The sequence below is a fragment of the Amborella trichopoda genome, chromosome 5 (assembly GCF_054954075.1).
Source record: "Amborella trichopoda isolate Santa Cruz 75 chromosome 5, AtrichopodaSantaCruz75HAP2 v2.0, whole genome shotgun sequence".
Classification (NCBI taxonomy): Eukaryota; Viridiplantae; Streptophyta; class Magnoliopsida; order Amborellales; family Amborellaceae; genus Amborella; species Amborella trichopoda.
The window spans coordinates 23,873,533-23,897,996 of NC_142340.1; the positions used below are offsets into that span (position 1 = coordinate 23,873,533).

The 24,464-nt window shown below is 41.2% G+C and overlaps 1 protein-coding gene across 2 annotated transcripts in view; it reads right to left on the reverse strand.

Moving 5' to 3' along the window:
• LOC18444776 (uncharacterized) overlaps positions 1-10,463 on the reverse strand; it is a 29,374-nt gene extending 18,911 nt beyond the window's left edge. For both annotated transcript variants that reach the window (XM_006854934.4, XM_088866379.1), the window contains exons 1-2: positions 9,994-10,463; positions 2,769-2,904 (exon numbers count right to left, since the gene is read on the reverse strand). In XM_006854934.4, the coding sequence (XP_006854996.1) occupies positions 2,769-2,904; positions 9,994-10,111 (254 nt within the window). In that variant the 5' untranslated portion in view covers positions 10,112-10,463. The remainder of the gene's footprint in view (positions 1-2,768; positions 2,905-9,993) is intronic.
• Between the last annotated feature and the right edge of the window lie 14,001 nt (positions 10,464-24,464).

Consider the following 24,464-nt stretch of genomic DNA (forward strand, 5'->3'; position numbering starts at 1 on the left):
TCTACACGAATTAAAAAACGTATCTATTCCATGCCAAAACTGGCATTCAAAAGAATTCAACGAGAACTTGAACTTTTTTGGCTTGCAGTGCCTCTCTCGCTGTATCACAAGCCCGCTCTTCTCCGTTAAGGTCCCAATGACAACTCTCTCTCACGCACACTGCTCCTGGCTTCCATCCTTCTCCCAACTCGTTCTCCCACCTTGAGCTCCTAGTTCCCATCTCCCATCCTTCTTCCCTATCTCCCTCTCTCTCTCTCTCTCTCTCTCTCTCTCTCTCTAAAGAAGAACAAGACGAGGTAGAGCAGCTTTCTTCGATAGAACTGCAAGCTCTCTATCTTAAAACCATCTAACGCCAGAGCACACTCTGTATGTTCCCATTCAAGCAGAAATCTTCAAAGTTCAAAACCATTGGCAACGTATAACCCAAAATGTCCCACATGAGCATCAACAACAATGCAGAGCAAAGAATGTTCAGATTCTTATTGCGAGACTCGGAACATTATAAAGTATATTCTAGCAAGAGAAAGAGTGAGAGAGAGATCTGAACTAAGATGGTCTCCAATTTCGTTCTCAATGTTGAATCCTTTGATTGATCTGGTATAAAATTTGGCACTGCGGTACAAATGTCTTGAAGTAAAGGGGATCTTCCTTTCCATCATGCTTTTATGGTGCTAGTGAGATGTTTAACTAAAAATAGTTCAGGATTCAATGAAGGACATTGTACATTGAACATAGGTCTTTTGTGTTCTGTTATTATCTCCTAACAAAATCAAAATTCGAGGTGTTCTGTTCTCCCCAATGGAACTACTCTAAGTCAAGTGGCAGCTGATTTGTGGGTTTCTATGCCAACCAAAACAGAGATTTGTTGTTCTTTATTTGCTTTTTTCATTTTCCTCTGCAGATGGCAACAAGGTTGGTGAGCTTGATCATGCCACCTTGTCACCCAGTGACACCACGAAGGCAAGATGAACATAGATGAACCACTCTACCTGGTATTTCTTACGACAGAGAAATGGGAGGGGATAGGTTGCCTTGTACTTTTAGAGAGAAAAGAGACTGCTTCTCTATTCTCTCTTCCTACAGCCAAACAGTTTATAAACACAATAAAATAAAGTACCAACAATGTTTTAAAATGCGGGATGCAGCCAAAAGCATTGGGGGGGCCGATGCAGCTCGATGCGATCCCGATGAGGGTGCATCATGGCAATGCAGTCAATAAATATAAAAATTCTAAAAAATCTAAAAAAATAGGGTAATGCGCAGAAAAAAAAATGGAGGTGATATATGTGATAGTAGGTATTTAGATTATTCATCAACTCCAAAAGTATTGGCTCTCGGAGATTATGTATCCACTATCCCCTGCTAGAAACTAGAAATTGAAACTAGTTTCATAAAACATTTAACACAACCATAAGCACAAATCTGCAACCAAAATCTTTCAAGTTACAAATTTTATAAACTCTTTAATCTTGAAAAGAGTCCATGAAATCCATGAAGTTCTTCGACTCGATTTTGTATACTTTTTATAAACTTTATAAGTTTATAAAATGTTGTAACTTTACCATATCAGAGCATTTATGAAGGTCAATCAATTTATAAAGTCATTAATTTGTAATTTTACACTATTAGTCCATGAAACTCTATAAAGTTACAAATTTTATTTGAAAAGTACTGGGAAAAGTTCTTCAATTTGTGACTTTTAATCTTCATGGACTTTTAGTTTGTAGTATCTTGTATTACAAATTGAATACATTAAACAAATAAAGCTTCCGCCCAAAATTTATTTTTGATTCAATCGATCCAATAAAAGCCACGGATGTGGCTAAAAAATGTTGTTTGGGTAGTTTAATACCCCGTAAAACCCTTTCCCCCCAGTTTCAAAGGTCAAAATGACCTTATTGCCCCTGCCCGAGGGTTACAGTTTTTAAAAAAATGGCGGACAGATTATGCGGCCTGATGCGGACGATGCGGGATGTGGCTCTAATGCAGAGGGATGCGGCTCTGATGCCGCACATCCCTCCAAACTGCATATTCAGGAAAGTGCGATGCGCAGGGTGGCGCATAGCGCCTTATGCGGCCACATATGCGGTAATGCAGCCACATATGTGGCGATGCGGCCGCATTTTGAAACACTGAGTACCAATATTTCTGAGTTCAGCGTGAGGTAACTTGTGACTCTTTCTAAATGAAAAGAATTTTCAATCATGCATCCAAACTGGCTATACCAGAAATGATATAAATCACTAAAATAGCCTCAACCAAACAGATATAACCTGACAAATACAAACATAGTGTTCTGTAGAACACCTGGCTGTGCCTGGGCAGGCAGGGGAGGCTGGCCACCTAGGTGGGTGTCTCAATTTTGAGATGTCCCAAGTACCAACATATACACACATGTGGCCAATGTATATATACAAATAGATGCATACAGAAACATTAAACAAATGTAAACATGAAACAGCAATCACATTGATTAACATCTCTTTCGAATCTTTCCATGTTCATATTTGAACAAAACGGTAAGCAATCTAGCAATGAAAACAAGAACAACTAGTTGTATATTAATGCAATAATAAAAAAAAAATGTACAACAACCACAGATTATTTGAAAGCTACAGATTGAATTTCCCAAATGTATGCAACAATGGAAAGAGATGTATGACAATGCAATAAGAAAAGTATGATCTTTTTCTTTCCAAAAGTCACTGAAAATTTTATGATGCAGACCACCAATCCAGGTTGAGAAAAGAGTAATTGAGATAACATACGCAGTAAAATCAGCTGAACCTGATGCAGCACGCAGTGCATTACTATCCAGGCAACAACTCCAAACAGCACCCTTATGCCCTTCAAAAGTTCCAATCCAATCCCCAGTCTCTCCATTTCTCAGCATAGGACTAGAATCTGGCACCACAAATCATGTTAATTATAATGCTTAAAGGTAAAGATTGCAGCAAAGGTATAATTTTCCCCTACAATATAAAAAGTAGCAAACAGAAAGCACAAGCCATGTTAGACACCACTAATATGAAACTTAACTAAACATAGGAAATTAAAAACATATTAAAAACAAAAATCAACAAATCAATAGCCTTCTCCAAAACACATCAAAAATAACCTGGCAAGAAGCAATTATTGACAATGCAAACAACAAATTAGAGTACATAAAGAAAATCAGAAAATGTGGTTTGAAATGAATTGATATATAATAGTGAAAAAGATCCTAGACAAATTCCATAAAAGAAATAGAATCATCCTTTTTGGGATTGAGATCATCCTTTTTTTGTTGCATGATGGCCACGGATTAAACAGAAGTTTCATTGAGCCTGACAAACAATCCATAATGCAGTTCGTAAAAGTCGAGATGGAGTCTGATAGACCAACCAACAAATGACAAGAAGTCTGAAGCCAATTGCCACTAGAAAGTGGTCAGAGTTAGATTAGAAGTGCAAGGGGCCATTTGGGTACTTCTGCACTTGAAAACTTATTACCATGAAATGGATTACAGGGAAATGCTATGGCTCCTGCATTTGAGTAAGCATTGAAATGTGGGAGACAAAAATAAATTACCAAAGATTACCACAAAAGGCTCCTTAATTATGAAATCTATTTAGGGTGGAAAATACACTAGGGAACCTGACAGGTAATGTTGGACCCGCTGAAAACATTAAATCCCCTCCAGGGCTACGAGGTCCGTGTAAAAAAGAAGCCCAGCACCTTCTTTCTATACCTCTCGCTCCCCAACGCCCCCTCGCCCCCTCTCTATCTATTTGCCAAGAGCAGGTTGCAGAGATGCTTTATTTTGGGCTGCTTGCTAACAAGCCACTTCCTACCTCAAATGTGCACACCCTACTTCTTTCCTCCCCTTAATCATGTTGCCATCGTCCATGGAAAACTCATGATCCATCATCATCATCAGAGCCTTTCCTTATTTGGGGTGAGCTACACGAATCTTGGCCTGCTATTATGCTCTATCAAGGGTCATACCCTCGATGAGGCCATAAGTCCCCATATTTTTTCTTACTACCTCCAATCATGTATTTTTGGACCTACCCCTTGCGCTTTTTGAGCCTTCCTCTTGAACTGACTTGTACCTCCTATCAGGTGTTGTATTGTCTACGCTATACACATGGCCAGTGCACCTAAGTCCACTTTCTCTCATCTTATCGCCTATTGGAGCCACACCAAAGCCCTTTCGAATATATTCATTTCGAATTCTATCTCTTCTTGTCTTGCCACACATCCATCTCAACATCCTCATCTCAGCTACACTCACCCTATGGGCATATTGTTTCTTGACCGCCCAACATTCCACCTCATAAAGCAAAGCTAGTCTCACAGTTGTCCTATAAAACTTGCCATTTAGCTTCATTGCTATGCAGCTATCACATAAAACTCCGATTGTACATCTCCACTTTGCCCACCCAGTTCTAAATCTATGTAAGACACTTATCTACTCTTATTATTATTAAACTTGCATTCTATGTACTTTGTATTAGTCCAACTAATTTTAAAACCTTTATATTCTAAAGTATCCCTCCAAAGTTCTAACTTTGTATTGATGCCGCTTCGGGTCTCATCAATCAAAACTATGTCGTCTTAAACAACATACACTACGATACCTCATCTTGTAGGTGCCTAGTTAAGTCGTCCATAACTAAGACAAAGAGGTATGGACTCATTGTTATCTAATGTAGACCTATTATCACTGAAAACTCACTCGTCTCTCCACTAAATGTTCGCACACTAGTTAGCGCTCCTCGAACATGTCTCTCACCAAGACGATATAAAATCTGGAGACTATTTTCCTCTCTAACACCCACCAAATTAAATCTCGAGGTACTCTATCATAAGCTTTCTCTAGATCAATAAAAACTATGTGGAGGTCTTTTCCCTTCGCCCTAAACATCTTAACCAGTTGTCTAAGTAGGAAAATAGCCTCAATTGTCAACGTCCTTGGCATAAAACCGAATTGGTCATGATCCAAAACCCACAAATTTCCCTTAAAAATGGCATCAGTGATTAATTTCTCCTTAAAAATGGCATTAGTGATTGACAAGGTCAAAGGATTGTTCTTCATCTTGTTAGCACCGAGATTGATGCATGTAAGTCTATTTTTGAATTCAACTGTTGTAAAGAGGATCAATTTACATTTTTTTGTTTGTTTTCTTATGTCTTTTTGCCAGAACTCTCTCTCTAAACTCAAACTTGTGTTGTTTCTTCATTTGGTTTTGTATGTGCATGGAGTAGATTGAAGGGAAAATTTCGTATAGAACTCTAATTCCTCGTATTATTTCATAGTAGACCCTTATTCCGTTTGTCTTTCAAGCGACATAATAAAACCCCTAAAGATTTCACCATACCCCTTCACCTCTTATCTCCCTCTTTTATTGACTTTTGATCATAAAAATTAACCCTAACAAATCTTTTTATACCATCTCAACCCAAAAAAAATTTTAATTGATGGAAAGGGAAAAAGAGGGTTAAAAACGTTTTTGAGATGAAATGGTATAAAAAGATTTGTTGGGGCTAATTTTTATGGTCAAAAGTCAATAAAAGAGGGAGATAAGAGATGAGGAGGTACGATGAAATCCTTAGGAATTTCCTTATGCCGCTTGAAAAAAAAATAGAACGAGGGTCTACCATGAAATAATATGAGGAATTAGCGTTCTATACGAAATTTTCCCTAGATTTAAAATGATAAAAAAAGAATTTATTTTTGTACTTTAATACTTTCATTTATGTTATTATTTTGTGCTTTAATTTGGGTTTTGGATGAATGTTTAATTTTGACTTAAAATGGTCAAATTAGAGATATTTATTTTAATTAGCGATATTTCTAGTATTCCTATGTAATACAGACTAAAAATGCCAATTCTATGAATAGTTCGATCAGTATATCAGAGACTACATAGCAAATCTGAGACGCTGACATGCACAGAGGAGTCGATAACAACAATTATAAGAACTTGTACTAATAAATCACGACCCAATTTTTTCAACAATCGATCCTTGTTAGCTAAGGACAATTGCAACATATTTCAATTTTCTTATGTCCTTAATGGCGTTCTTGTTGTACTCATCTTTTTAAGTTATAGTACTTCTATTGAAAATAAATGGTAATTCCATATAATCCTAGATGTTTACAGAGTATATCAAATTTGAGAATCAAAAATTTTGGATTTGGCTTTCATGTGAAGGGGAAAAATTCACTCAAATTTCACAAAATTAATATGATAGGCTTCCTATACACACATCAATTTATTTCATCAAAACCCATGTGGATATTGCCTACAGATATTTGAACACAAAGTAGTTTTAATTGATATTTTAACCTAAATAAGGAAAAAACAAAGAGAGAACTGTACAAAAAAATCACATTACTATAGATAAAATTAACATGTATTTCCTAGTCAAAATAACAGTAATGAATTTCCCAGATTTCTTCCAAACGTAGCTAAACAATAGCAATGTATTTCCCAGGTTGCATACAGATGCTACCCCAACAACAACAATTCTATGCCAATAATGTGTTTACCAAACAATATATTTCCAGGTACCCAAAGGGCCCCATAAGAGCTAGATAGGAAGTGTGTAATAAATATGTCACCAAACCCACTTCATGAAAACCTCCTCATGAAAAAGTAGGAGGGGGGGGAGACAACTACACTTTTAGTTGCCTACATCGCATTACTAAAACCTGGTTCTTAACCATAGTGTTACATATCATAGTAGTAACTCAAAGGCACCAGTCCTTCCCAAACCAAGGCTAGTCTAGCTAAAAAGAGAAACGCCACTTGCCATCATTCAAATGTCAAGAACTCGAGCATCTCGAAAGAATTATAAAGAACTAAAAATGCCACAAACTTGATGATCACAAAAGATGAAACATCAATTAGCCCAAAAGCCCCTTGTTGCCCTCCTAATGATATCAAGGGTGGTCCCTTGACAAATGAAGATGCAGTATAAGTTAAGACCATCAATAGACAATTAAGAACAAAGATGGATACAAGCAACGAATAGGGAACGCAAAACATCTAAGGAACAAAAGCAAACATGCCATTCTGAGCTGTGAAAAGGCCACCACAACCTGCCAAAACAAGGTATCATGTAGAATTGCTTCCCAAGGCAGCAAACATTTGGATGTGAAATGGGTAAGCATTTGATAAGTGCTGCACCATTTTGAACAGAAGTTCAAAAAGTACTTGATGAGTCCATAGAAGCCCCACCGACAATCTTGATAATACAAAATACACATGAATGCATGTGAAGCACATTAAACTTAATCTAATGAGTTATGCACTTATTTATTCTAGCTTTGTAGCAATGGATAAGAGTGCATCATAAGAGTGTCCTCCAAACATAACCATGCATCAAGTGATCGTGAACCCAAGCATGCCCAAGTGTAATATCTATAGGCAATAGGTTAGAAGGGGGAAGATGCAGCCTAGGCAAGCCTCCTCATGAATGACGTGACCCAAAAGCAATGAGGGGAGAACAACGGGTATTGAGGGGTTTGGGCTGATGATAAAGGGGCGCCATTTTTATTTTTATTTTTATTTTTGAGGGGAGGGGCAGGGGTTGAGAAAGTTGCCTTGGCCACCTACGTTGCAGCTTGGCCAGTATTGAGCCTCCTTGGGACAATGCGCTAGGCATGGTGCCTTGGCGACCTATGCATCGAAGTACTGCCTTGGCAACCTATGCGTAGGAGTATTTATGTATTCCTAGTATGATCACCCACAAAAAGGGAACAAATAATTTCTTTGCTTGCGCGTTCCCTAATATACATGAATGCATGTGAAGCATATTATACTTAATCTAACGAGTTATGCACTTATTTATTCTAACTCCGCCATGGCCGGACCCAAGCGCTGAGAAAGGAGGGCTGTGTTAGATGAGCAGCCAGCACAAAACTATGCCACATCTTTTCATGAAAACCGACGCCAAATAGTTAAGATAAGACTCGGATGATGATGATTATGATGCACTTATTTATTTTATTTATGTTTGCATGTGCATAATGCTTTTCTGTAATTTATTGTCGCTTTGTAGCACTGGATAAGAATGCAACATAAGAGTGTCCTCCAAACATAACAATGAATCAAGTGATCGTGAACCCAAGCGTGCCCAAATGTAATATCGATAGGCAATAGGTTAGAAGGTGGAAGGTGCAGCCTAGGCAAGCCGCCTCATGGATGAGGTGACCCAAAAACAATGAGGTGAGAACAAGGGGCATTGAGGGGTTTGGGCTCATGATAAAGGGGTGCCAGTTGTTGTTGTTTTTCCTTTTTTCTTTTTTTTCTTTTTCTTTTTCTTTTTTTTTTTGTGGGGATGGAGGGGCAAGGGTTGAGATAGGCGCCTAGGTTGGAGCTTGGCCAGCATTGAGCCTCCTTGGGACACTGCGCTAGGCGTGGTGCCTTGGCAACCTATGCATAGGACTATTGCCTTGGCAACCAATGCATAGGAGTATTTATGTATTCCTAGTATGATCATCCACAAAAAGGGAACAAGTAATTTCTCTGCTTGCGTGTTCCCCAATATACAAGAGTGTATTACAATCAACTCAATTTTTTTTTTCTAAAAGAACAAAAAAATGGAGTCCCTAAAAGAATAAGTGCATAAGACAACCTTGTCCCATGGCGATTGCCTCATAGATCCATTTGAAAGGAAAGGCCTATAATTGGCATCACTCAGATGAGTTCAAAACTATCAAAAACCACTTGAAATTGATAATCAAAGTATGCCACGCATGTATCGCATTATTAACCTAGGTTCTGAAATATAGAAATTACTTCTCAACAATGCTGAAACAAGTTCAAAACTGAAATACAGGCCAAATGAACATAGGGATGGTGCCTTTGTTTAGAGTTTAAGATGGGGACCATAGGCCCCTAAAAACAGCAAGCCTAAAATATAGATATTTGAAATGCACACACATAGACACATACGTATGTGTTTCAACAATGGAGTAGCTCAACCAAAACCTTTTACGCATATTTATGACTGCATCTAGAATCAAAGATGCCAGACCATGTAACTGAGATGCATAATAGCTTGAAAAAAATAGTATGATAGAACGTAATGAGTACAACCAGTTCCATATTTACACAATAATCGCTTGAAAAAAATCTAAGCAATCCATGTTCCATATTCATAATAGCATGTATAACCAGAATTCTCACTCAAGGTAATGAGTATAGCTTGAAAAAAGGCTCCCAAAAACATGAATTCCAAACAGATACGTAATTTCCATCAAGTGCTATAGAAGAAAGCCACAAATTTTGCATAGACTCATTCAAATGAAATGAAGTTCTTGATAGTATCATATAAATAGTAATAAAAGGACAGGCATAACCCCTTTTGCTCGAATTATTTCCCAAGACAAATGGGTGATTGGGCAAATTGCACCATGTAGTTCGTTTTGACAATTGACTTTGTTTAATTGCTTGAAAAAATTGCACAATATCATATGACACTTAACTACCTTATCCTCTATAATGGCTTTGACTAGAAAAAATAATGCACTGTAAGCACATGGAATGAGAGAAAACATCTGGCAGAAAAATAAAGTTCAGAGTTCTAATTGTTTACCGTCATGGGTGCCAATGCATGTATCAGCACAATCAATACAATGTTTCTTACATCAAGTTTATAAAAATTATCCAACATCCATCCACAGGACAGAGAGCCCAGAACCTTAATACGAGAAAAAAGGGAAGAAAATCAAATCAAACAAAGTACAGAAGATGGAAAAACAGGCAAGTGAAGGACTGATCAAGAAACAGCAACTTCAGTACAGAATACCAAAGGCCTTTCGTGATCACCACTCAAAATTCCAATTTGCAGCATTGAGAATGAACATCAAGTATATTCCTTCAGAGACACAGTGAGAGAGAGAGAGATAGGAATATGGGGCTATAAGGTACTGCACGAAGAGTAAGAACCTCAACTAATTCCAAATAACCAAGATGAATCTAGAGAGTGGGCGCTTACCCTTGCTAGCACTAATGAGGAAATAGCCATCGGGCGTTACAGGACTGTAAAACAAATCAACCACGGGCCTCGAATGGCCATGGCAAACCAAGGGAACAACCACCTTCTTCTTGTCCATCGAATTTCCAATCTATTAGAGAACCACCAAAAATCCGCGTCGAGAAAACCAAATTTGGACAGGAAAACAGCAAAAGAGAGCAAACAAAGCAACTAAAACACAGGAAGGCGGATCTACAAGTAGGGATTTGAATGAAGAGAGCGAGAGAGAGAGAGAGAGAGAGAGGAGAGAGGGATATATTAATTTACAGGCTAATGTGGCGGCACACAGGTGGGAAACACAGTATTTGAAGCAGAGGATGGATCTCTCTCTAAAAGCGCAAAGGAATCCTCACCTCCCCAACCCTCGGAAAAAAAAATTGATTCTGTTCAAATCACACACACTGGGAAACTGTTTAAGAGGGCTGGGTCGCAACCAAAAACGATGCAAGAAAGCCCTTTATATAACATGTACGAGATCTCTTTCTTTGGGTTTTATTTTAGAGAGAGAAGGGGCGTTTTCTCAAGTGGGGCTCGTGGCAACGGTCCATGCAACGGAGGGAAATGGTTAGAGAGAGAGAAACCGCATGCTTGTATCACAAGAAAATACTGTTCTTCGAACTTGTGTTCTTGATAAAATGATTTAACAAGAAATGGAATTCTCTAGGGGTGGCATCGGGTCGTCTGTGGCTAGACCCAGACCCAAATAGTAATAGGGTATCGGGTCCAAAAGTTGGTCCCATATGTACACTTGTTGGGTCTCGGGTCTATCCTATCGAGTCTCGGGTCTTGTCGGGTCTATTTCTACCCTCACTATTGAGTTTCTTTTTTTGCCTTCTTTTATCATCATATACCCATATTATTGAGAACATGATCACATTTACAAGTCATTAGATTTTAAGCCATCTGATTTGTTGTTTAATAGCTAAATATGACTACAAGTTTTTAATGTATGTGATACTTAATACACCGGAACGATTAGGACATGAAGAATTCTATCTCCAACAGTTTACGGGGTACGAGTTGGGTAAGGGTTGGATCCAACTGGACCCGAACCCGAATAGTGTTCGGGTCTAAGTTTTGGACTCGAACCCGACCATGCGAGTCTAAATGTTAGACCCCTACCCAGACCCGTGTCGGGGATACCCAGCGGGTCCCGGGTCGAGTTCGGTTCATTGTCCTCCCTAATTCTCAACTTGTTTTTCTATATAGCAACCTCTCCCATCCACAAAAAGGCATAAGCCCGTTTTTTTTTAATCATGGGTGCATGCAACTACCATAAAGGAGTATCGTATTTTATATTTATTTTTATTTTATATTTATCTAATATTTAGGCGACAATTTGTTTTTTACATTGAATTAATCAAAATACCTTTAAATCTTTTCAAGGGTAATTACATCAATTTTTTTGTTTAAATTATTTTTATTTTATAAGCCATCTAAAAATATAATTATACACTAAATATTAAATAAATATCATTTTTAAATAAAAATAAAATATAAAATTTCTTTTAGGCCATTGGTTTCTACTAGGCGCAATCTACAACGTTCAAGCTTCCACATCATGTAGAATCTATACCACCCCTTTATATATTAGCTAATTATGTTTGAAATTCCCTTGAAAAGTATACTTGGTCTATTTAGAAAGATGTCCTCAAAAGAATAGAATTTAATAAGCCATTTGTATGTCTTGAACTTCCATCAATTGGATATTGTTCCTTTTTACGATAGAATCAACAAAAATGATGGTTCAAATCATAAATTATTGATTACAACTTACAAGGAGAGAGTGAGAGAGGAGGTAGACTCTTTCTTTGGCTTTAGAGAGTGGGAGAGATGTTTAATTTTTATTTTTATTTTTTTTTACTTTGAAAGTCGTGTCCAAGCTCCGTAGAAGGTAGAGGGGGTGAGAGAGGTATTAAGAGAGATAGGGTTTTGGATGTATGTTTTGGGCTCATAATTCAAGGGGACAAATGCAATGGAAGATATAGAATCAAAGTATGGGAAAATCGAATTAGGACCAAGTTGTCATCAAGGATACATAAGCTTGATAGACGGATGGGTCCCATAAGAGGCTTATGAGTATGATTTCAAATAGATATGCGAAACAAAGGTGCAATACAATTAGGACTTGCCATCCAAGTCCATACTATGCCTTCAAAGCCCTGACAACTGGTCACCATATGCTTTAATAGCCGGACCCCTTCTAAGACAATCAAAACATCTCGATGTGATACCGAATTATGGTACATATATTCTATAGCCCCAATATGTCTCTCCATACAATATTAGAGTTTGGATAGAAATTGATATGTCTTGACGATTATTGTTCGTCAAAAGCGGTTTGATTGCCAGATTGTGATAACTTTGCATATAATCACAATAAGGGCTATGTTTACATGTGATTCTGAGACTGACCAAGCTAATCAAAGTCCTATTTGTCTGAGATCATATCTAAACTTAAGATTTTATAAGTCTAAAGAGGTAGGTTCCGTCAAATTCAAATCTTCGAAGAAATCAATCTAAATGACCTATTCTTTACAAATCAGCTGCCAAGCTGGTTCATGTATGTGTAAAATTCAAAAGAAATGCAAAAATAAAGAAGAAAATAGAAACAAAATAAAAACTAAATATGAATAAATAGATTATTTTACCTCTATCCTAGTTAGATTGGGACTGCAGTTTTAATTCCATAAATTTCAACCTGGTCCCTTGGCAAAACCTATATAAAACACTCCTAAAAATTCATAAACTCACTTAGAAAATCCTTAAGATAAACCTAGAAAACCATAAAATTCAAAAAATTCCCAAAAATCCCTGGGAAAAAAAATCCCATTAACCCCCAAAAAATAATAAAAATTAAAAAAATCCCAAAATTTCAAAAAATAATAAAAGTTCATACGAAACCTAAAATCCCTAGAAAACCCTAGGAAACATCTACTTAGGGGAACCTTAGAACTAGGAACCCTAAAGCTTTTAGAACCTAGAACCCTAATTTAGGGCATTCTAACCAATTTTAGACAAAAAAGAAAACATTCAAACAAATGAGATAGTCGCGAACGACCGCCTAATTCGAGCCCAGAACTTTGAGTTTCGAGTACCCTGTGGTAAGTTTCCTTTCCTTTTATTTTAATTCATTATTTTATGATTTTATAGCTTTATTTACATAATTAAAGAATTTAGTATAGAAATTATTTTTAGCTCTTTAAAGATCTAGTAGACGTGAATTTATGGCTCTACTAGTAGACCTAGAAAAAGGTCAGATTTGTATTGTTACCAGATCTATAATTTGTGTGATCTTACTTCTCTATGGAATCAAAAAATTTAACTAGGTTTGCTTAAATTTGAGTTGATCTTGCTCAGAGATTGGCGTAAATTCGAGAGTAAACCATTTGGTGCCCACTGTGGGTTTATTGAGCTATAGATCCACATCTCTAGATTGTGATAAAGCTTTTCATTATTATCTAATATTATTTTTCAGTTAAAATAGAAGTCACAAGCAGAAATTTGCTAGGGAAAAGGCCCAAGAAATCCATCCGGAGGCCATTGGGCGTGTGTGACTTCGAGCGAGTAGTGCAACTGCTACACGAGCTGCATCGAGTCGTGCCTGTGTGACTTTCACGTAGAGTACTGACTGCTGAAAAACTTTTTTAGCAACCACTTTTGGCTCAGGTTTCTTTCTCGTTGTGCTTCTTGTTTTTCTCTATGAGCCCGTTTGGGTACCTGGAGATGCATGTCTTGTGGATAAGCTTTTCCTAGAATTGGCCTCTCTTGAAATTGGTCTATCCCTAGAATAAGGGCGTTTGCTAGTTTTATAGCACCTGATAAGAAACATGGAATATGCTAGTTTGATAGCACCTGATAAGAAACATGGAAATTCACTTGTAGTTTTTGTATTTTACCCTACATTTAAGTTTATACTAATTAATTTCTCACATTCATTATGTCTAAACTAAAATGAAATCCTTATTTTTTTCTTTTTCCTTTCCATTGTATCTTTATATATAGATTTTTTACATTCCAAAGATTTTATTAATGTCAATGTATTCGAAATTTATCTAATAATATACTTTCTTATTTTGAAAATTATAATTCATATCTCAAACTCTTGTAGGGCAAACAATGTAGGACTTCATGAGGCCAAACAAGGTGTCCAAAATAACGAGCAGATTTATTGTGCCGAAGATTCTTAACAATCTGATATTTGAGTGCTATTAAGTTGATCATATAAGGAACACAATAAGGAAGCATTCTACCTCAGCATAGATTTACTCCAACTAGAGGAAACCAACTTCAAACCCTAGAATACATTTTCTTTTTCTTTTTTTTTTAATTATTTGACATAGCAAATGTATAATATAGCCCTATATACCAAACATGCACACACATACGCATGATGGGCTCTTGTGGGACGCCATATTGAGGATTTTGTTTACTGTTTCTATTTATCAAATACAGTCAACCTTCTCCTACAAAACAAACTCTCACACAAATAAAAAGAGGGATTAAAAAAAACACACATATAAGTAGTCACAATATCCAAGTAGCCATATGGGTAACTCACAACATAAACTAAGAAAAATATGCCACCTGGTTAGGTGCCTCGATCTCGTCCTCCGGATCCGGATGATCTGGCAGCAAGCGTTTCAGGTTTCGGGAGAACCCGGGAATTTTGAGATCACTCTCATGGGAACCTCGCTCAGGAGCGAGGGCAGGTGTACCAACCGATGAGAGAGAAATTTAAGGTGGGTTCGGGACTCACTCGGGCTGGCTCACGTGGGCAACCTTTTAGATCACGAAGAAAGCCCCCCAGTTCTTTGGAGTCGCCTCCCTTGGCCTGTATTATCCTATTTCTGCAATCATACACATATGGTTAATTTTACAAGACAAGTGGGCCGAAAGACCCCACCTTGTCTTTGGATGAATGTACACAAGGCGGGCACATTCAAAGGAGAAAAGAGAAGAGACGATGAGATGAGGGTTAGGAGAAGGAAGAAGAGAGAAGAAGAAGAACAGAAAGACACACTTGACGGGTAATTAGCCTAGCACAATGGCTAGTTTGGCATAATGATTGACCTGACGTGGTAGTAAGACGGGCACGGTAACGAGAACAACACGATGGTAGTACTACTCGATGACATAACACCAACACCAATTAGCTTGGCACAACGGCTAGTTCGATGCGGCAGCAAGACGGGCATAGTGACTTAGACCAGTACGGCGGCAATACTGCTCGACAACGAGACTATCGTGACAGTGCTAGACTTGTCCCTTGGTCAAATGAGAGTGGAAAAAGAATAAGAAAGAGGGAGATAAAGAGACAAGAAAAGCATAGAGAGAAAGAGAGGGAGAAGAGAGAAGGAAAAGGGAAGAGAGATAGGGAAGAGAGATAAAGAACATGGACAACGATGGACTTCCGCCGTCCATGACAGAGGAAAGAGGGGATAGAAAGATCATGGACAGCGATGGACTTCCACCGTCCATGATGGAGGAAAGGGGATTTTAGGAAAGAGGAAGAGGAAAGGAAAGTAGAGAGAGAAGAAAGGAAAGAAGAGATGACAAAAGAAGGTGAGGAGAGAAATTGAGAAAGAGACAGAGAGGAGAAAGAAGAAAGGAGAGATAAAGAGATTAGGAAAGAGAGAAGAAGAATAAGGAAAGAAGAGAGGAAAGAGATACGCACCATCATGGATGTCAGAGAGGGAAGAATAAAAAGACAGGTACGCACGGCGCTACCATCGTCATGGGTGTCAAATGGAGAAGAAAGTAGAGAGATCTGTGCATGGCATTGCCATCGCCATACATGTTCAGACAGAGAGAGATAGAGAGAAATATAAAGAAGAGAGAGAGTAAAGAAAGAAGGAGACGAGAAAAAAAGAAATGCTCATGAATTGCCATCACCGTGTGTGCTAGATAGAGAAGAAGAGAGAGAGAGGAAAACTCACACTGCTTTGTCATCACTGTGTGTGCGAGATAAAGAAGAAAATAGAGAAAGTGCACACGACGTTCCCATCGTTGTGTGTATGAGACAGGGAAGAAGGGAGAGAAAGCACACACGGTGTTGCTATCGCCGTGTGTGTGAGATAGAGAAGGAGAGAGAAGAAAACACACATCGCGTTGCTATCGCCGTGTGTGAGATAGAAGAAGAGAGAAGAAGAAGCACACGACATTGCCATCGCTGTGTGTGAGAAAGAGAAGAAGAGAAAATAAGACGCACACGGCGTTGCCATCGTCATGTTTGAGATAGAGAAGAAGAGAGAAGAAGACACGCATGGTGTTGCATCGTGGTGTGTACGATAGAGAAGAAGACGCACACGACGTTGCCATCGCTGTGTGTGAGATAGATAAGAAGAGAGGAGAAGACGCACACGACGTTACCATCGGTGTGTGTGAGATAGAGAAGAAGAGAGGAGAAGACACGCACGGCGTTGCCCTCTCCGTGTGTGAGATAGAGAAGAAGAGAGGAGAAGATGCACATGGCGTTGCCATTGTCATGTGTGAGATAGAAAAGAAGAGAGAAGAAGATGCACACGGCGTTGCCATCACCATGCATGAGATAGAGAAAAAAGAGAGAGAGAGGTTCGTGCATGACACTGCCATCGCCATGCACATTCAGTCAGAGAAGAAAAGAAAGAAAGATCAATAAGAAGAAGAAAGAGAGAGAAGGAGACACACAAGCACTACCATTGCCGTGTGAGTTAGAGAAAGAGAAGGAAGAAGATGAAATACACGACTATGCCACAGCTGTGCGCGTCCACAAAGAAGAAGAGAGAAAATCCAAGAACATAAGAAGAAAGGAAAGAGATAGAGACGAGAGGAGGAGAGAGAAAGAGAGAGACGAGAGGAGGAGAGAGAAAATTACCTTACTAAAGGGTACCAACCATTTTCTTCCCTCTCCTCTCTCTCTCTTTAAGACGCACCCACGAACTCAAAGTAGAAGCACGAACTTTATTGATCAATTGAAGGGGAATCAAGGAAGAACTTGCCAACCAAGGAAGAACCCTTTACAATTAGGTTTAGCATGTATTTATATAATTGGGTCCAAACATAGGTGGATGACCAAAAACTATCTCAATTGATGATAATTAAAATTATTTTGAATTAAAAGAAATTCTAAAAATGGGTGTAAAAGGATTGTTTTGCCCCTGCCTAACAATACATGGAATTTTAAAACAATCATTGTTGCTGCCCTATACCTTGCATGATCTTCCGTGAGTGATCCAGAGTTGCTCTGGTGCCTGCTTGATCGAAAGATGATTGTTTTCTTGTAGGGCTTGGCATGACGATCTATTTGATACCAAATTTGAGCCATGGATCATGTTCTTAAGCCACGATCATGCGACTTGAAATATGGATGAATCTTGAAAACTTCGGATCGATAGTGTGCTCGTTTCTTAATGTTTCTTCATGATTTCTTCGTTGTATCACACTAAGCATGCCGTTACGATCGCGTGGCAATAAATGCAGCTCAATTTCATGCCCAGATGAAGATTTTACAACTTTGGAGTTTTTAACGCGATTCGACTAGAGAAAAATGAAATATAGACCCCGAAAATCACTGCCTAAGACTGAAAAGCAGTCACCTTTAATGGTGCTTTGGTGCAGGGAGACCACACGGGAATAGCGTGCGACCTACCTTTTTCGATATTTTACACATAACTTTGTCTTGGAGTGCCATATTAAGCTGAAACTTGACCCATAGGGGTTTTCGACCATGCTGGATCCAATAGCGGTGGTTCCCCAGCTGTTTGACACATCAAAAATAGATGTCTAGTTACGAGTTCCATTTCAGAATGCTAGAGGGTGATTTTTCTAAAAATTTTTCGTTATCTACATTGCCTTTGACATACCTGATTACGACAGAACTTGGCAGGTGGCATTTTAAAGTGCTTAGAAAGATTTCTATCCATTATGGGGAAATTTTGAGACTATTGAGAATTCCACTGTATGTCATGGCTTTATTGACCTGCTTCTTCTTTATTCCTCATCAGGGGCCAAGGTGATGAAAAATGTCTTCAAACAACTTGCCCTGCCGAATGTTGTGCTTCGAGAGAAGTGAGAAGGACAACATTTTGAAAATTTCCTTCGGCTTTATTGCATTTTTCTTCCTAGCCACAGGACCATGTGAACGTCGAGGAGATTCACACATTGCTGCAACTAGGATGCTCAGATGTTTGGATGCAATTTATAGGTCCATCCGTGGAGACTTTAGGGGGAGAAGAGACTTTTTTGAGGGATCATGTCGAAGTCCTCACCCTCAAGGGACTAATTGTGATTCCGACAGCTGAGGATTTTGTACGGACCTCGTTGGTCAGAATAGACCCATCTGGTGGTGGACTGCCATGCTGAAGGGCATTTTTCCCCTTTTGGTTTGAGTTTGTGGATACTGAAGGACCTTTTGTTAGCGTCCGTCTGCGTGTTGCACTAGGATTGTACTCATTTGGGTAGGGTACCTCAATTTATCAAGGTGACCTTTGTCGGCATAACCGCTGCCCCCTGCTAGCAATTTTGTTAGCATAACAGATCCAAGTTCTAACTGACTTTGGCCTTCTTGGGGTGTCTTTACCATTTTGTAATGTGTTTGTTTTGTTGTTGGTTATTGGTTATAGATGGTGTGCTAAAGGGCCTTTGGTTGGCGTTCATCTGCGTGGTGCACCAGGATTGTACTCAGTTGGGCATGATACCTCAATTTATCGAGGTGACAGCTGTAGGTATAACCCCTGCCCCCTGCTTGCAGTTTTGTTAGCATAACAGGTCCAAGTTCTGGCTGACTTTGGCCTTCTTATGGCATCTTCGGTAGTTTGGAGTGTGTTTGTTTTGTTGTTGGTTGTTGGTTGTTGGTTGTTGGCTATAGATAGTTTGCTGAAGGGCCTTTGATTGGTGTCTGTCTGCATGGTGCACAAGGATTGTATTTAGTTGGGCAGGGTACCTTAATTTATCGAGGTGACCGTTGTAGGTATAACCCCTGCCCCTTGCTTGCAGTTTTGTTAGCGTAACAGATGCAAGTTCTGGTTGACTTTGGCCTTCTTAGGGCATCTTCGGCATTTTGGAGTGTGTTTGTGACCTCATAGGAATAGTGTTCTTCCTCATGAGACTTGTCTTGCCTTCTTGGCGAGTCTTCTGTCCTTCGAGTCCTTTTTGTAAATGGACTCAGGCTGTCGGAATCTTGCTTGATGTTAGTATTTTTGGATCTGGTATTGTGATATGAGGAATTTTCTTTTTTAGAATGTGGGTTGAAGCCGCCTGTTGAGGCGAGGGCTGCATCAACCTGTTTATTGATCCAAGTATCCTTTGCGGATTTTCACTTGGACTTAGGAAGCGGTGCTGTAGAGACGGTTTTTACCTACTTCCTTTTTGTTTGGGGCTCTTTTACCCATGACCTTTCGGCCATGTCCACCCTTATTTTTCTATTTTTACTCACGGTACCCTTTCGGGTTTTCACCGTGCCTGGGTTTTTTATTCACGGAACTCTTTTACTCATGGTTTCGTGACCATGCCCGTCCGTGACTTTTACTCATGGCGTTCCCTTGTCAGGTATACACGATGCTTGTTATTTTTTTCTCTCTTTTTTTTTTTAAAGGCATGTTTAAGGGCATGCCCTCGGGACCTGTGCGAAGTCTTTTAACGTCATGCGGTCAGGACGTGCACTACAGTTTAAAGTCATACAACTGGACCATGAGGGAGATGGATGGCAGTCTGTGGAGGCCATGGAGTGAGTCTGGTGGTGGTTTTGGCTCACTTTGGGGAGATGGCAAGAGGTTACCTACGAAAGATGGATGATGAATGAACGGAGGGTAGAAAAGTGGTAACCCACTAGCTTACGATGAGTATGGATGACAGGATGACTCGCCTTTTTGTGAGCACAGGTGAGACTCACTGGGGAATGATGGATGGTAGTGAAATAAATGGGCTCACTGGGGAGGTAATGAAAATGGCGCACGTACATGAATGGGTCGATTTGGGAAGATTGGTCGGATGCCTTGATATCGCCTCCCCTGATCTGGGTGATAGGGTGACAGGTATCTCGAGTTCAAAGACCCGAGACCCGAGATCGCTCTCTCGGGAACCTTGTTCACAAAACAAGGGCAGGTGTCCAGTGTCATGCATGCCTCCCCTGATCTGGGTGGTAGCGGCAGTGTCATGCATGCCTCCCCTGAGGTCTCACAGGGGAGCACCATATGCGAAGTCTCCTTCTCCTTCTATTCTTCTATCTCTTTCTTCTCTCTCTCCTCTCTTCTTCCTCTTCTCATCTAAGTTCCTCGCAGAGGTCATGCATGGCAGTGGCAGTGTCATGCATGCCTCCCCTGAGGTCTCACAAGGGAGCACCATACGCGAAGTCTCCTTCTCTTTCTGTTCTTCTATCTCTTTCATCTAGTGAGGCATGTAGATGGCCCTACCCATTGCCGTCCACAGACATAGCTTCGACATTTCAGTGAAGAACCCAGACGGTGAAACCCATTGCCGCTCACAAGGGTCGTTCCCTGTTGCACGTTTATAGTAGATGACGATACCCATTGCCGCTTGCTAGAGGCCTCAACGTCTATCGCCGTCAGCGAGCTTCCTTCATGTATTCCGTGCTTATCGCCGTCCTTCCTGCGCCCCACGCCTATCGCTGTGGGCCTCATGAGAATTACCATTGCGTGCTTCACAAATGACTATCATCGTGCCCTTCATCAGAGACTATCGTTTTCCCGAGCGGGGGCGTGTTGTCTCCTTATGTTGCCAACGGCGATACCTAGCACCATCTGTAGTTCATTTCTCACTCTCTAGCCATGAGCAGTCGTGTCAACCACCGCCTAAGGGCCACAACACTACTACTCCACGGTCGTAAGTGGCAACGCCTAGCATCATAAGGACCCCACCTCTATGTCATCTCGTGCCTTCTTTTCTTTCTCTTTTCTCTTCTCACTTGACTGAGGGTAGACTTAGCCTAGCACCATCATATCGGTTTCGGTTTCGAGTAGTATTGCCGTCGTGCTGATCCTGAGAACCATGCCCGTCTTGCTACCACTCCAAGTTGATAACTTCCCTACTGTCATGCTAGTCTCATCTCTTCATCATGTTTTCTTCCCTTTTTTATCTTTATTTGAACCTTACGCTTCATCACCCTCTTGTATGAATGTACGTTGCCGTAAGACAAGGGTGGGTCTCTTTGATCTACTTGTCTTGCAAATTAACCATAGAAGTGTTGTGCAGAAAACAAGAGGATTGCAGGTAAAAAGAAGCGATTTCAAACCAGTTAAAGCAACTAGGGGGCTTTTTTCGTGATCTAAGAGGGTTCCCATGCGAGCCAGTCCGAGTAAGTCCCGAATCCACCTTAAATTCCTCTCTCATCATTTGTTATATTTGCCCTTTCTATCGAGTAAGGTTATGAGAGAGTGATCTCAAATCCCGGGTTTGCCAGAAACCTGAGATACGTGTGCCCGATCATCTAGATCCGGAAGGCGAGATCGAGGCACCTAACCAGTTTGGCGACTCCACTAGGGACTTACTACTCTTTAGTCGATTGCCATTGTTTGATTAGTATCCTCTTTTACTTTCCTCATTATTTTTATGGCATCTGGGTTGTTCAACCCGTTCATCCGAGTTCGGGACTTCCTTAACCCTGCACTCGTGGATGCTCGGGGGAAGTGAGCCGCTTAAGCCTCCTTCTCCACCCTCTTTATGAGTCAGGACACATGGTCTGGCTCCCAGGTTCTCACTTGGATCGGTGTGAGAGGGGACGTAAAGGTCCCTGCCTCCTCGCTTTCTAGCTCTGGTGGACTCTCTACCAAAGCCCCTTGCATGAGTAGCACATCTACTGCTGCGCACCCTGCTACTGGCAAATATATTGCCAGTCATATTGCTGAGGTACGTTGGAAGGCTGCCCTGTCCATTCCTGTGAAAGGCAAGCGAGTTTTCGTCACTTCTGAGGTTCACCGTAAGGCAACCCCTTATGCTCCTTCACCACCCCAAACCTTCACACCTGGAGGGTCGGCACATAGAGGCAGAGGTCTTCACCCCTCGCACACACCTAAGGGCTCGCGGTCTATCCACTAGAGCCACACCTCGGGGAGACCCTCACATTGCCTTGAGCTTGCATCTAGGGCTAGGCCTTCTCGGGCCGAACCCTACGTACGCCATGCATTTGCTTTCCACACCCCGGGGCAGTGCTAACTCTACGCTACCTCGAGCACATGAGGGTCGACCACGCCGTCTTCCCTCCAAGAACAATCACCTTCACCCTGTGAGAGATGGGCTTCTGCCTCGGCCTCCTTAAGTCGAACCACATGGCCGAGCCCGGGTCGACCCCCAAGTCACCTGGACGGCTAACTCTAAAGGTGCACATGCACCGTCTTTACAGGTCCCTCTTGAATCCAGACTCAGGCAGAATCACAGACCAGCTCCTTCCCCTGCCTCTCTTTCGACGCTAGGCAAGCATCTCTAGCCCTTGTACTCAAAGGTGTTCCCTAAGAGTACCATCTTGAGCCAGCCTCAGGTCAGCCTTATACTTAGTCCCCACAAAGGAATTCGGGGCAATGACCTGATGTCAGACAGAGGCCTCTAGCCTCCAAAGTAGAAACCAAGCTTGCCTGCTATCTTGGGACCCCATTCTCTTCTCCAATTGATAGTCACGACCCTTGCATGTTCAAAGAAGGCGGGGCAGTCCAGGTCTCAGGCTCTGTTATGGAATGAGGTCCACAGTCGTCTCAGGGTTAAGCAAACGAGCAGTCTTCAGATTCTGACCAAAGAAGTCTCCAAGGCAGTTGAGGTCACAACCCTTGATGACCTCTTGCCTCGTAACCCCTTTTTCCCTCTTCCAACTCCAGAACCTAAGCGAGTCCAAGAGTATTGTTGGGTCATCACTGCCCAGAAGCCACGGTCCCAAGACCGTTGAGAAGCGCTCCTCACAAGATCGGCATACAAGGCTCGAGTCTAGTCAGGGCAGGCTCAACCCCTCCAGACTGACTTGCCATATACGACTTGCCAATCTCGGCAGTCCACTATGCCACCAGGCTCTGACCCTCCAGAAGAGACTGTCAGTGTCATGGTGATCAATGTCTCGGACGATGCTCAGGAGGAGTGGATGAACAAGTTTGTGGAAATGATGCAAGCCATCCTTGGAAAGAGGAACGCTTAGAGGCCTCCAGGTCCCCTTCTTCGACTGATTCCCCAATTGGTGAGGACACAATTCCCAGGTAAACTCCTCCATCAGCCTCTCAAGACAGTTCTACCTCCCGCAGAGTCTCCCAAACCGACATAGATGCTATGGTGGCCCATCACCTCAAGAACAAGGTCCCAGGCATGTAGAAGACGCCGCTTTATCAAAAGCCATACCCTTCGTACATTGACCAGGTGCCGTTTTCCCCGAACTATCAAAAGTAGAAGCTCCCCCTGATCAATGGTACTTCGTCTCCGCACCAACATGCTGCTCACTTCCAAGTGGCCTGTTGAGAGACGACAACTGACGGATGACTCCTGCTTCGCCAGTTCATTGAGACTCTTGAAGGGCCAGCCTTCCAGTGGTATGCTCGAGTACCTCCCAACTCGGTACACAAGTGGCAAGAGATGGAGCAATTGTTCTACCAACGCTTCTACGAAGTCGAAAGGAATGTGGAGACCATCGAGCTTCGTACTCTGATGTAAGACCCTGGTGAGCTGGTCGACAAGTTCATCACCCGATGGAGAGAGTTGGCAACCTTCCACACCACTCCCATGAATGAGAAGGAAGCGGTCCAAACCTGCATGCAGAACATGCTTCCTGAGATCGCTCTGCATGTCGAGGCATCCAATCCCCCCTCCATGTCAGAGCTCATCTCTAAGGCAATTCGCATTGAGGGGTTGTTCAAGCACCCTGACAGCCCTCGTCAGCAACCTGCCGGCTCAAACTCTCGCTCCAGCGGTCGAGGAAACCAAAAAGCAGTGATCAATGCGGCCGTCACCGTGACAGACACTAAGGGTGCCACTCCTCAAACCCTGGGCTTTTCCAAGGCACAAATGCCTCAGGCCGAGGGCAAGCAGCCGTCTTACAACAGTGTCCCGCCTCCTAAAAATAATAAATGAAATGACTTCTGGATCCAGCTCCGGAATAAAGTTTACCCCTTTGATAAGGAATGGATGCTTGCACTGCTTCGACTGTTGCTAGAACAGAACATGATATAGTTTTCAGAGGCCAATACTACAGAGTTGGCTGGGCAGAAGGCAAGTGAAAGGTACTGTGCCTATCACAGGAGGGTATGCCACCCCACTTACGGCTGCTATAAGCTCAACGACACTATCAAAGCCCTTATCAACAAGGGTAAGATAAAGCTTGAAGAGTTGAACAAGGCATTCGAGGCAATTGAGGCTTCTGACATAGTAACTATCTAAGAGGACGACGGGGCACCCACCATCCTTTGTGCATTTTTCTCCATAATGCTCGAAGAAGGAGTCGTCACTCCTAAGCCAACAAGGCAGCC